General features: G+C 32.2%; 2 protein-coding genes across 2 annotated transcripts in view; one reads left to right on the top strand and one right to left on the bottom strand.

The window, feature by feature from the left end:
• The window catches only part of LOC130452456 (ly6/PLAUR domain-containing protein 6B-like), a 307,885-nt gene that overhangs the window by 285,823 nt on the left and 7,622 nt on the right, over positions 1 to 14,440 (bottom strand). The gene's annotated exons all lie outside the window — the stretch shown is intronic.
• LOC130451347 (uncharacterized) overlaps positions 1 to 14,440 on the top strand; it is a 36,021-nt gene that overhangs the window by 18,030 nt on the left and 3,551 nt on the right. The window contains exons 10-15 of the mRNA XM_056790315.1: positions 1,678 to 1,878; positions 4,607 to 4,792; positions 6,850 to 6,879; positions 8,855 to 9,213; positions 10,553 to 10,621; positions 11,406 to 11,577. Coding sequence (XP_056646293.1) covers positions 1,678 to 1,878; positions 4,607 to 4,792; positions 6,850 to 6,879; positions 8,855 to 9,213; positions 10,553 to 10,621; positions 11,406 to 11,577 — 1,017 coding nt within the window. The remainder of the gene's footprint in view (positions 1 to 1,677; positions 1,879 to 4,606; positions 4,793 to 6,849; positions 6,880 to 8,854; positions 9,214 to 10,552; positions 10,622 to 11,405; positions 11,578 to 14,440) is intronic.

Genomic DNA, 14,440 nt, shown 5'->3' with positions numbered 1-14,440 from the left:
GCAGCAAACATTGAGATATGAAAATCAACTTCGACTAACCAATTTCGAATTACCGACTCAGTTGAGCAGATGAGGTTTCGAACTGTCAAGATATTTCGACAGATATCTTTATCGTGACACCGAAATAACGAAAATGAAACTGAAATTGTTTCAATTCCCTACTGACAATTCATAGTTTTCTCTTTTTCCATTTCTGCAAGTGGAAACCGCGAATTTCAGATTTGATTGATTTTTAGAATGCTTGCTCTATAGATTACTCCATTCACAAATATCTGTGTTCTCAAAAGCTTTACTAGACCAATACCCAATAACATTATCATCAGTTCTCTTAGACACAAAATTTAGCCAGTAGCTAAATGTTATTTTTTTACATCACATTTTTCTGTAATGCGATTCCACAATTTTTCTCTGGAATCAACTATAGAAGAATAAACAGATTTTTTTATTGTAAAATTAATTGACAGAAACTCACTAGTTAAACCAAGATTTGAGGTAATAGCTTTAGCAATTTTTTGGCATAATATGAATGATAGTACATCTAATGGTTTGGTGTTCAGATGATCTTGATATGCGACTTTATCCATAGTTAATATGAAGTTCATGGTGAATAATATCCAAAATAAATTTCTCATCTCCCGCACTCATTTGAACAGGACGTTCTCGATTAACAATGTTTCTCCAGCCTATATTAGAAGCCATATTACAACAAATATGTCTCTGTGAAAAACCTCGTGGTTAAGAAACCCACTCCAATATTCTTTCACTTTTCTTCTACAGTTTCTCTCACGAAATCCATAACATATCTACTAATTAAAATTTTTCACTTATTAAAAAAAATGTTTACCGTAAGAATTGTCAAATTTGATGGATGAGCTCATAGCCATTTCTTGACTTTTCAAATAAAATTTCTTCCATTGATCGACAAAGTTTTATGATAAATTACAGAAATAAAAGATATTTTAAGATCAAATTATGCATGGTATGAAAATGAAATTATTTTATTCAACTGAATGACAAAGAACTTTTTAAATTTTAAGGTTAAGTCACACTAGGCCAATTAACACTCTAGAATGCTTGGATTCCCGTCTACTTACTATTACTCAATGCCCTTAATAGTCTAGGATAGTATACCAATTTTCGTATTTTTAAGTTAAGGAAATCAATTTGATTCAAAATTTTGGGCTCTACTTTGGGGTCCTAAAATTCTTGAGAAGATGAACTTGGGATGGAGGCAGAGAGCTCCATCTTATTTTGAGCTCCCTTACACTGACTGTTGATCTGCAGACAGGTTTGTCTGGATACTTTGTATAAAACAAATCGCACAACTGCTGAGTTCATTTTTCATTTCTACGCTGCATAAAAATTCAAATTTCTGTCTAAAATTTTTGGTGATAATTATTTTTGTTTGTATATTTTCTTATGTTTGTTCTATTTATACTAGGAGATAAAGTGTAAAAAATACTGAGTGAAAAACCTTAGCTTAAACAAGGTTTACGTTCAATCTTTCATAATTTTCTAGTTAGCAGCTGATCATTTTGATCTATATAATTCTATTGAAGTTTTCCTTCGTTAAAATGCAGTGATAACTTTAGTTTGCCATGTAGAAGTATAAAAGTTCTAATTTTGTTCAAATTGAATCATATCAGTGCACATATCTCTTGAATAATTGTTTTCCAGAATATTTGGATATATTTAAGAAGTATACAGATAAATATGGATCTACATTCCTAATGTTCGACGGTCCTTTAACCTGTTTGCTTGTGACCTCGGATGCAAAGTTATTCGAAATCATACTCAGTTCCACGAAAGTAGTGGATAAGATTTATATTTATGATAACCTATCAAACTGGTTAGGAACTGGTCTTCTTACTAGTGGAGGTAAGTGAGAATAACTCAAGATAAACACATTTTTTACGATTTTGCCGAAACTATTTGCAGCTTAGTAATGAAATTTCATACGAATATGTTTCGAAGCCCGGAAAATTCCATGAATATCTTTATATCTGACCCTTATGGAGAGTGCTAGTTACACACTTAGAGTTAGACATCATTTCTTGAGTAGGTACGAGGATAGTACCAGAAGTATCTGATACAACAGAAAACTTAGGAGAAAAATATATTTCTTTTTCAACTCATTTTTAGGTCCATACACTTTTCCAAGCGATACCCTTTTTATAATAAGAATCGACATAATAAGAAACTCCTCAACCACCAAGTTATTTTTCCAATTCTGGGAAGAGAAAATGATCCGAAAGGGCTAAATTTGGCAAACAGGGTGCATGATGTAGCAATTCAAACTTTAATCCATTAATTTTGTAATAACGGATGTGTGAGCTAGTGGATTGTCTTGATGAAACAACACTCTCTTCTTAGCTAAATGCGGCCATTTTTGCTTGAATTCTTCGCTCAATAAGCCTATTATAGTTTTTCCTTTTCCAAAATAGTTAACGAAAATTATCCCACGCCCATCCTATAGCACGACGCTATGACGTTGCCTGTAGATGGAACGGTCTTTGCCTTCTTTGGAGCCGGTTTTCCTTTTTCAGTCCATTGTGGTGATTGTTCTTTTGTTTCGGGTGTTAAATGATTGACCCACGTGTTATTCATGGTTATAAAACACGCAAAAATTCGACTTCATTTCTGTAAAACATTGCCAAACACTCGATGAAAACAACTTCACAACACTGGTTTTGTTCCATTGTGAGCAAAAGCGGCATCCATCTTGCTCATAACTTTCTCACGTGTCAATGTGTGACGTAACGCACTTTTTTGAAATGCCTCTTATATTTGCTGGCACGCGCAGTTTTAGTTGACGATCATAATTTTGTGGATTTTCTTCAAAATTTCTGGAGTCGTCACCTCATTTGGACGACCACTACGATACTGGTCTTCGCAAGTCGTACAGCATCGTTTGAACTCTACTACCCAATATTTTACTGTTGATAACGAAGAGCAGTCTCACACAGAGTAGAATATAGTTCTGCTTTTATAATGATTGGGCAACGGTCCCAGATATTCATTATTCCGTGTTTGAATGGCAAGTTTGAAAGAATGAATTCACGTAGAAATAATTCCGTGGAATGAGGAACTTTCAGTTTAGTATTTGCGTAACTTTTCCTCGGTTTCATTAATTTGTTATTCACTTGAAAAATATTTGATCAACTCATTACCACTATAGTGAAAAGGAGATTGAGACAAACTGACCTTCTTGGAAGGGTTACAGTGAAGAAACCTCGTTAAAATGAAATTAAGAGGTTACAGTGGGTTGAAAAACATAAAAATTATACACATGAAGAATGGAAGAGAGTTTTATGGAGTGATGATTCAAAGTTTGAGGTTTTTGGGACTAAGAGAATAGTGTTTGTCCGCAGGATAAGGAAAAAGAAGAATATATTGAAACTAATTATTTGACCGTCGCTCGACTTTAGCTCCATTGATTTGTTGTGGGACAAATTTTAGTTATTGTGTATCAGGCAAGTTATAGAGTCGACGAAAACTTTTGATGTGTACATTATTCAATAACAAATTCAACGTTGGGAAATGAATAACAAGGACAAATTCACAAAAAAAACGTATTTTTGTGATAATCCATGCATAATGCAATTGCGCCCTAGAGTAATTGCACAAGAAATAGTATTTCCGATCTATGTATCACAAAAATTAATCGAATTTTGTTCCGAATACGTGAACACCAACACACTTGCGTCTATGCTGTTGAGAGTTTACGAATTGTGTTCCATCGGTGTATCACTTGATTGATTATTAAGGTACTCAGCAACAATTCGTATACGAACTTCACAATAAGATGTCTTGGTCTAAAATGTATAAAATATAGCACGTTCTCGCATCTCACAGGGCTAACTGGAATTAAACTACTATCATAAACACCGAAGAAATGATTCAAAGTTAAAGAATACTAAACTAATTAGCCGGTACTTGCAAGTTTTAATTGCATTCACCGACAAAACATAAACATGAGCTCGTATAAAGTAGATAAATATTGGACACTATTATTTTTCTATTGTAAGACATCGTTTTGACCTTCGCTTGACAATATGGAAGAGAAATTTGTTAAAGTGTATTATTTTAATATTAATGAATGGATTTTAGAATGGACAAAAACTTTTGACTTGTAGTGTAGTTTAATGTGCGAAAATGTTGGTTTTTCCATCAATTTTTGGAGATACATCACTAGTATCTTTCAAAGTGGAAGATACACAAAAGAGCCGTTGGTGTTGTCTCCAGTTGTGATTAGACCGCTCTGATAAGCAATAGCATCGACCTCTCGACTTGCAATTGCGAACCGACGTTTAATTATTAAAGTAGGATGATAAATTTGAATTTTTGAGAAGAAAGAAGATCAAAATTCACCTTATATGTTCCATATTCTATTGTTTAATCCCCGATCTTCATTAATAATTGTCTTTTTTTCGGTTATCCTTGAGGACAGTTTAAACTTAAATTTCAAGCAAACAATCTTGTATGATAGGCCGCAATAATAAAATTCAGTTAATTGTTGGATGAGCAATTTTAACAATTTTTAAGATCAGTTCATATTGAAATTATCAAATCAGTTTTCTTCGATACATAATTTATAATTTCTAAGGTGCAAAGTGGAAAAGTAGAAGGCGCATGTTAACACCAGCTTTCCATTTCTCTATTCTGGAAGATTTTGTCAACGTTTTTGAAACTGTTGGTGATGCTTTTATTAAAAAACTTGACGAGCATGTAGGGCAAGAGACGTTCAATATATACCCATTGACTTCTTTGTGCACATTGGATATCATTTGTGGTGAGTAAGAACCAACATGTTAACTAATTTTATATTCTAATTTTAAATTCGTTTGCACATATTATGCAAACCGAGAGGAGTATAAGCGATCCTATCATTTTTTATAGTTTATTTCAGAAATGTGTAGAGTAATAAAAATAAAACAACGAATATTTAAGCCCCTTTCATAGTTTAGCATTGATTTCATTGTAAAATTATTTCTTTTTATCAAGTGCAGGTAGTACCTCCCGGGTTGGGGTCAATATATGGGTTTGGTCTATTGTTATTCGTTTATAAAAACTCTAAATAGTGTGCCAAAGGCGTGCCGGTAAGATACTCGTGAAAAGGAAAGCCGAATCTGAAATAGGATTGAAATTAGGCAGAGGCACTAATAGAAGGTTAAACGGTACCTGTTAAACGCAAAACGTAACTTTATAATCTACTACCTAAGTAATCCCTACATAATATTTCGATATTGACACTTCAGGCCAGAAAACATACTTTTCCTAATTATCTCACGCAATTACCTGAAATTTTAATATTACAAACAATACTTTCAAGACCTACACCTATGGCCGACACCGAAATTGAGCCGAACTGGACAGAATTTATTACTATACACCTTTCTGAAATAGAATATAATTTTATTTATTACTATTGTTCAATCTATTTGCTTATCTTTTCCTGTATGTTTGTCTATATTCGCTAAGTATATTCAGGTTTATCCTAGGTTATTAGTATGTTATAGCACATTCGTGTGCGCTTTTTAGCTGTGGTGATGAGCTGAGTTTTTTGTTGTTAGTTACTTCGATGTTTCACGGCACTTTTGCTCTCGAGTGTACAACTCTCATTCTTGATATTTTGTTTATTTAAACTTCATCTCTTTATTTACATAATCTTGCTTCTCCCTTATTTCCTTCGAATTTTTTGTATTCTTTGTAGTTCCGTCAACCAGTTTTTTCGTTTCAGATTTCTATCAATATTAATGACTTTTTAAATGTTCTAGCTTGTGATTCCCATCATTTATCTGATCGTCTACTTCATACATATTGCAGACTGTTCAAGTTATATTTTTCATCTATAATATTTGTGGTGTGGTAATTTATATTTGGGACTGATTCTGACAGGTTTTTCCTGAATTGGAATGATATTTTGGCTTTAATAATTTATGATCCCAGATTATAAGTTTACTTATGTAATTGTACATCGTTAACCTTCAGCAATGTATGTTGTTTTATTATTGTGTTATCAATTATCAAACAGTAAATTACTTTGATATAAAAACTAGTATAGTAAACTATCAATAACAAGTACTCACCATTATTTTTATAAAAATAATTGAATTAATGCAGGAGATTTCCTAAGCATTGAATTATAAATATTTACACAACTAAGTTTATAAGTAATAATGAAACCGTTCGCTTTGAACGCTTAGAACCAATGGCATTCGTTCCTTCATAGTAATCCTTTGCAGAACATTAATTAAACTCAAGAAACATCTATCAACAAATATTTCAACGTCTACAATGAAACGGCGATTTTTTCTATTTGGAAATTTAAAGCTAGGAGACAAACCATTCAAGTGAAAAATAGTATTTTTCCTTTTTATAATCTTTCAATCTGTATTAACACAGATTTTCAGTCATACTTCTCATAACTATGAAAATTTGTTCATATTTCTAATATTTGACTGAGTTTTGTCTTCATTATTCTCAGCTGAAAGCTTATCCCAAACAGATATCTTTTTTGTGATAATAATGAATGCATTTGTTTCTTCGAATCATTTGCTACCTCGTCCAATTCAGTTAAACGAGTTTTCTTATGCATGACGATCTATGTGTTACTGTAATACTTCATTTTGTTGATTCAAAAATCTTAAGCGGAGCGTGCGTGCAACGATAACGCCGCGCACGCGAAGCGAATTCGTTGCGGACGCGCAACGGGATCGCTGCTAATAACAGCGTGGACGCCATTTTGTACTGTGTACTTATTATATTTTAAAAACATACTTTATAGTAATTACGAGCCTTTCTTCAGGTGTCATTAATAATTTTAAATGTGTGTCTTCATTTCTTAAGTCAGTTTGTATCAGATGCAGCGTCTCGCAGGTAAGTACGAAATTTTTTGGATTATTTTTTATTCGTTCGCAAAAAAACACAAAGTAGTCGCTCTCTTCCAATCGATTAATTGATAATGAGTCCTCTATTTTAATTTTAATTAATTTTAATCTATTTTATTAATGAGTATATTGTGCGCTACAAAAACTCGAAGATAATGTTGCATTCTTGCCACGCGTCCGCGACGTCCTCGCGGTGCAGCCACGGCGTTTTCGCGACTCATTCGTTGCGCTCCCGTTCCACCCTGCAGCCGCTCGTAAACCGCTAGTATAATAAGACTCTAAGAATGGTTGATTTCGCACACAAATTGCAACTCTGAGAAAAGAGAAGTTTTCATATTTCTGGTTATATTTCATAGTGTTACGAAACCGTCCACGACATGGAACGTGAAGCCGGTTACTTTCACTTATGATGGAAGAATCTAAAATTTGTCGAATAAGGCGGTTGTTTTTTACACGTTTTTATCACAGAAGTGATTCGTTTATCTTTATTTTAGAACCAATTTCTAGGAAGGCCTTCTCATTGATTTGTCTGTTTGTTTATGTTCTGGAGTTATTCGAAAAATTCTTTGAGGTATAAATATATGATTATTTAGCAGCGAAAACTAAGTATAAATTATATAAGTAGTCAATAGATAATAGTCTAATGTAAGTGTGTGTGAATGAATTGACTAAGTGAGAGATAGTGTGTATAAAGTCACCCCATCGCTAGACATAGTTCGAATAAATAGGAAAAAAATCACAATATCGTTAGAAATAGATGTTTGTACCATTTTTCCTATACGAATCCAATTGATTTTTATATCACTCACATATCACATACTGTTACAAAACTAACAATTTCAAGTGTAATTATCACAAAACTATACAAATTTAAATTCAATAGAAATTAATAAAATAATTAAAGTTATCGGTAAACATTTGAAAAGTCAGGAACTAGTAATTAGAAATAATTGGTATTGGTACCATTAAAATTGAAAGTGTATGTACAATTTTAGCAACTTTCAATATGTACTAACATTTCTTAGTGAATTATTTTTTAATTCTACTTCTTGAATTGTGACTTCTCTAAATGACTAGTACTTGGTATCTGTAAATTGTCATTTTCTTCAGCTTGAAATATTTGTTTTGCAACATTGAGTGATTACTCTACGTATCCTTCCGCTACTGTCGACGATTTCCATCCGCCGCCTTGTCGTTTGACCTGTAGTATATCTGCTTTAGTATCTGCCAGAAGTGTTGCGTATGATCTCCTAAAGCAGTGACCTGTGTATAGCTTAGGATTCTGCAAATTCAGAAATTTAATACGAAATTTTAGCAAACGTTTCTACATCAAGAAAAATTTATCTCGACTTCACAGTCTACAATTTTGGATTGCTTAAAAGTATTAGGAACATAATTTTGGTTTCTATCAACCTTATCCTCGCGTTCAGTACCACTCAGTTCATATTAGTCTTTCTGACCTTCGAGGTTAATAACCACCACTTTGAAGACTCTATAATAATTCATTTACAACCATAAGATTATGATAGTTGAATGTAAACGTGGTCGTATCACCATAACTGACGATGAGCATTCGAGATGATCAAAAGCCAGCGATAACATGAACAAAGTTCACTAAATGTTACTGGACGACCATCATTTTTAGGTTAGAGAGGTAGAAGAAACTATCGGCAAATCAGAGGAACGTACTTAAGATATACTGATTGAATTATGCTTGCATAAGATATCATAACTATAAATCAAATCTGGATCTACCACTACTACATTCCTGGTATGAAAATCTCATCGTTCGGAAAAGTAATAGCGATCATTGTTAGAAAGAGTAAAGTGAAGTATTACTCATCATTGCTTAATACAGTGAACGCGTTTGAAAAATAAGATTATGCTAGTTTTTGGTACAGAGAAATCATTCTTGAAGTTAAGTTATTTGAATGTATAGATCAATTATAATCAATATTTTGTAGAGGCTACAATGGGCATTAAGGTCAACGCATTAATCGAGGGCGATTCGGAATATGTCAAAAACGTTAAAAAGATATGCAAATTAATAACAGCGAAGAATTTCTCGGGTTTACCCAAAATTTTACATATGTTTACTCTTACTCATTACAAGGAAATGATTACAATGAAAAAATTACATTTTCACACTGATACAGTGATAAAGAACCGAAGAATTCAATTGAATGAACATAAAAATCAACTAGAAACTTCGACTACGAAGAAAAAATGTACATTTTTAGATATATTGATAAACAGTACAATTGATGGTCAACCCCTTAATGATCAAGATATCAGAGAGGAAGTTGATACATTCATGTTTGAGGTACGTAATTGATATATGAGACAAGTAATGAAACTAAATCATCAAATAATCTATTTTGTTAAAACAAAAATGTTAGGTAATCCTCTTAGATAATTATATATCGGTCTAGTAGATGTTTCCATTTTTCGTAGCAGCACTGGAAATTTCCAATTGATGTTGTATGTGTTCAAAACTGTAAGGTTCATATATCTTGAATAACTTGCAGCCCTTATTATCGCTTTCTGACGTAATATTTACAACCGCTTACTCTGTTCTTTCGACGCCATCCAAAATTCTAACTTTAATACTTCCATCATCTTTTATTCTATAATATTTCATTCAAAATCTCTCTCTGTAACAAGTTTATCTCATCTATAACATCCACTATAGATGGGTGGATGTTATGTATGCTTCATATATCGCGCCAAGATTTTTGAAATAGGTTTTTGAAGTTATTCTTCAGATCATTGGCCAGCTGAACTGGGATTACAGAAGGATACTATGTAGCTTCTTTGGCATGGCGATCTGCAGATTCGTTTCCAGCAATTCCATTGTGCGATGGAAGCCACATGAGAGAGGCTGTTATAACAAGAGCAATGAGAGTTTGCTAGATGTCGTGAATGTTTTGGACTATTGAATGGTCGGTGAGTCAGTACATATGACGATATGTTTATGGGGAGTAGAGATAAATTTGAAAGATGGAAGGATACTGTATAGCGAATTCATGTTTAGAGTCATCCGTATAGAGAATTAAGTCGAAGAATTTCTTATGCAGAATTTCTAAGAAAGCTTTCTCTACCAGGACGCTAGGGGATTCATGTTTATTGTATATGGTAATCAAGGTATCTACTATGGGAATATTCTTGGTCCAAGGGGGAGAAGAAGGCAAAGAAAGTGGAAAAGTCAAAGAGGGGTTGATATTTTGGAGTAGAGGTGAGAGCAATTAAGGGAGTTAGTAGGTACGGCAATTAAACAGGTGACTAATACACAAATTTCTTATAAAAGTTTCAAGGATTTGTTTTATTGGCAATATTTCTTTTTTTGAACATTATGTCATGTCTTCCTTTATTTCTAGAATCATCAATCAAAACTCCATGTTATTCTCTTATCTCTCTATTTTTTCTTAAAAGAAAAATGGTTACATTACAGAGGTGAGATCAAGTAATTCGTCGGCACCGACTGTCAGTGGTTGGTCTGTTTATAATAACTAGCTATTCATTAATATGTTCGGTAACCTATTGCAGATGAATATTGTGGTTAAATAAGAATAATTTGAATAAGAAATATGTTTGTCAATTACTAGAATGTAATAAAACATTCTCAAAGTAACCTCATGAAAAAAGATTTTTTATATTTTTAGGGCCATGACACTACTTCCTGGGCGATTTCACTTGTATTATTCTGTTTAGCGAATAATCCCATTGCTCAGGTATGTATATTAATAAAAGTAGTTCGAATTCGAATATCAAATATTTCGGAAATACATTGAGGCACCTTCACGTTTTCTTTATTTGAAGAAATTCGGTTTGGATATTTTTCCCAGTTAGTTTCGAAGCTTCTCGTTAAAAATAAAAAGATATAGGAAGTAGCTTTCCAATTTCAATTACATATAACAATTCTAATAACAGACTGTGCATCTTTAACAATTATAATTTTAATTTATACATGAAATTATATAATTTCGTCCAATTCATTTGGACGCACTGACAATTTAATAGTGTCGTGTATCAATATATTCGAGTAAAACTGATCGTTTCAGTCTAATGAAGTCAAATTTAGAAGAAAAATAGCAAAACGCTTTCTCCATGTTCAGCTTCATCATCATCAGACCCAAATCAATACCGCTATTAATATTCCGCATCAGTTGATCGTATCAAAAGTTTGACATACAGAATTTGTAACTTTAAACCTCAATCGAAACTCTGCTACCTAATCAGATCTGTCTAAGATGACATTCTTGAGAACGCCATGGAATATGTAAAATCCCTGGTTTAGATTGCTGTTGTTTCTACATGGGGCAAACGAATAACGTATTAATACTAGATCAAAGGATCACTTGTTGTCTGGTACACATCCAATATTTCCTCTATCCTAGCCCAACATCGCGTTCATAACAAAAATTTCGAATTTGTGTAAAATATGAAGCTAATTTTATTTCAACCTTCATCCATATAGCTATTACTTCAAATCGTAACAAAAAGTTTGTCTTTCAGGCGAAAGCTTTTGATGAGCAACGAAAGATAATCGAAAATTTCGAAAATGTTAATATTACTATAAAACATCTTCAAAATATGAAGTATTTGGAATTGGTGATAAAAGAAACTTTGAGATTATATCCATCTGTACCTTTATTTGGTCGAATGGCACCAAGTGATATTGAATGGGGTAAGAGTTTTACCGTCACAAATAATATAAATTTCAGTTATTCTTCTATCTAGAGTTTATGAATGTTCACCAATAAGATCACTATATCACTTTTTTTTATTTGGAAAAGGAATCATTGTCAGGATGTCTGATATAGTATATGTTATATTAATTGGATCTAGTTTTTTTCAATTTTTTTTTACTTCTAATATGGCTTGCAGCTTTTGTTGACAGCTGTAATAATCCATTTGCATTCCAATGGGATTCTTACACTACTTGCAACTATTTGAAAGCTTTATTGGTGTAGCCTCTTGATACTGTATTCCATTGTGATTATTCATCATTCAAAGTGTTTCTATAATATATGCTCATTAATTTCTGTTCTATGTATGATTTGTCCTGATTTCCTTTTTGATTTTATTCCGATTGTTTAGTGAGTACCTCGCTATAGGTCCATTTTTAGTTTTCAGGTTGAGTTTTAATTCGATACGTTTTTCCTAATTACCTGTTGTTGTCTCGGTAGAATCTTGTTACTGCTTTTTTCTCTCAATTGAGGATTTTCAGTTTTTACATAACTTTTACAACAATGCTACTTCATCATTTTTCGGATGTTCTTCACTGCAATGTATGAATTTTGGTATTGCCAAACTTCATGTAGGTTTATATGATGATTTTACTGGTTCTTTTAATCTAGCCTAATCAAAAATTTCAATATGTTAGAATTTCCTCCATTGCTAACAACTAAGATGAACAGTTTCAGTGACTGTTTTGTTTTGTATTGTAGTTTTGGAATTATATCCAATATTTTGTATCCTTTATTTGTCAGGTCCATGATAATGGAGTTTTTTTAGCACCCTGATTGGTTTTGCTTGTTTTCATGCAAATGCCAGAGGAAATTAACACTTTATTGGAATTATTTTCAATCAATCCAATCAGTGCTAGGAGTTAGGTTATTTTCTGCACTTATATTGGTAGTGTTAATTGTGATTTCTTGGATTTTTGAGGGATTAGCGATAATCGTTTTCAATTCAATTTAAAGCAATTTAAATTCATGCTCTCTTCTCGGCTAGCTGTTCTTTAACAAATTTTTATTTTTCGTATATAAACCTCTAGTTTCATATTTCCAGTTGTAATTGCTTAGTTACCTTTCATATTTGGTTAGTATGTCCCCTAGTATTTTTTTAGATTATTGCTCTCATTCTGCAATAACAATTTTTATTTTAAATTATTCTCTAACATCGATAATGCCTCAATGAAATTAACAAGTTGCGTTGCGTTTTTATTCCGTTTGATAATAAGTCATTGGGAAAAAAAATTCCTTAAATTTTTGATTAACATTTGAAATTACCCAACACGTGTTATTTATATCAAAATTTCGTTAGAAATAATTCATGAGCCGAAACAAGTTTTCAAGGCTTAATGTCAATAAGAAATGAGTGAATATATTTGTAAATAACCACACAAAATAAAGTGAGGGACAAAATCGTATCGTATTTCAAATAATGATTATATTAATATTGAATGGAAATAATAGAATTAAGTAAATAACGGATTTATGCATATTGCATATTTGAGTGTTTAGTAAATTATTTGTATATTTCTAAAAAAACGTACATATTTGTAAGAACTTGTGATAGAATGACTGAATTTTCACCGGAATCTGCTAATTTTTCAGAAAATGTGGTTGTCCTAATGACTCATTGCGGTCTCTACTCAGTAAGAACATCCCAAGTAATCAATCAGCGGCATACAACTATTAAATCAATACATTTTATCCATAAACGATACGACAGATTCTTCTGAGCATTATTCGGTTCCTAGTGAAAAATGTTTACTTACGGTATCAGATGCCACCTCTTACATGGTTAAAGCTGACCAACCACTTAAGATAGTTGATTCAAATTTAGTTCACGTGATTTGTGAAGCCTTGAAATTCATGTAGATATATAGTTTTCTGATTCAAGTCACTTTAAATATGCTCGGTAGATGTTTCCCGAATTACAGAAATATATTTTAATATATATAATAAAAATCAAATTCACCACTTGTGAGTGTCTGCAGTCTAAATAAATGTGGATAAATTGGTATCTTTTAAATGAAGAAATATAAAAAAATTGATTTTGTGTGTATTTTGATCATACGTCATTTTCTAGTACATTTTGTACATTTGTGTACTCTTTAATTAACTAAGAAGATTTCGGGAAGTGTTCTTCCCATCATCAGGGAAACTGCAAACTATGGCTTACGAAATATGGTTATTTTAAGATTGTTGTACATGCCAAGTTAACCGTTCGCCATAAAAAGACATTCTCAAGGAAATTATCACAAATTATAATTATGTATTGAAAATACTTGCAGGAGGTATCAAAAGATAATCAAACATTTCTTATTGGACTGCATACTGTCGAACATCATGTTACTTACATAGGAAAATATTGAAATGTAGAAAAAATTTAGTTGGTTAGCCTACAACTTATCAAATAAAAACAAAAAAAACTATAATGTTCGCAGTGGGCATCTTGCACTTTACCGTTGTTGCCAAACTTTTAGAATATCCCCAAAAAAATGAATTCATTGTATTTTATTCAAAGTGGTGGCCATGCAAATACTTAGAGGAATAGAATATATCACACAACATAGGTAAGAAATTAATTCCGAGAAACTCTAAGTATCGCTAATCGTTCAGGTTATTATCAAAATAATATGTACCTACAGAATTATTACCTACTAGTACTTCCCACACATTAACACAAAATCCGTGTTGATTCTTCGTTTGAATTGTGCCGTGAGGATTTTCATTTGATTATAAATGTAAATTATGTGAATTAGTAAAACCGTCTCGAGTGAATTCGGCTTCATCAGTAAACAGTACTTTTCCAACAAA

Source organism: Diorhabda sublineata, chromosome 1 (assembly GCF_026230105.1).
Source record: "Diorhabda sublineata isolate icDioSubl1.1 chromosome 1, icDioSubl1.1, whole genome shotgun sequence".
Lineage (NCBI taxonomy): Eukaryota > Metazoa > Arthropoda > Insecta > Coleoptera > Chrysomelidae > Diorhabda > Diorhabda sublineata.
This window is presented reverse-complemented; position numbering and strand designations above follow the sequence as displayed.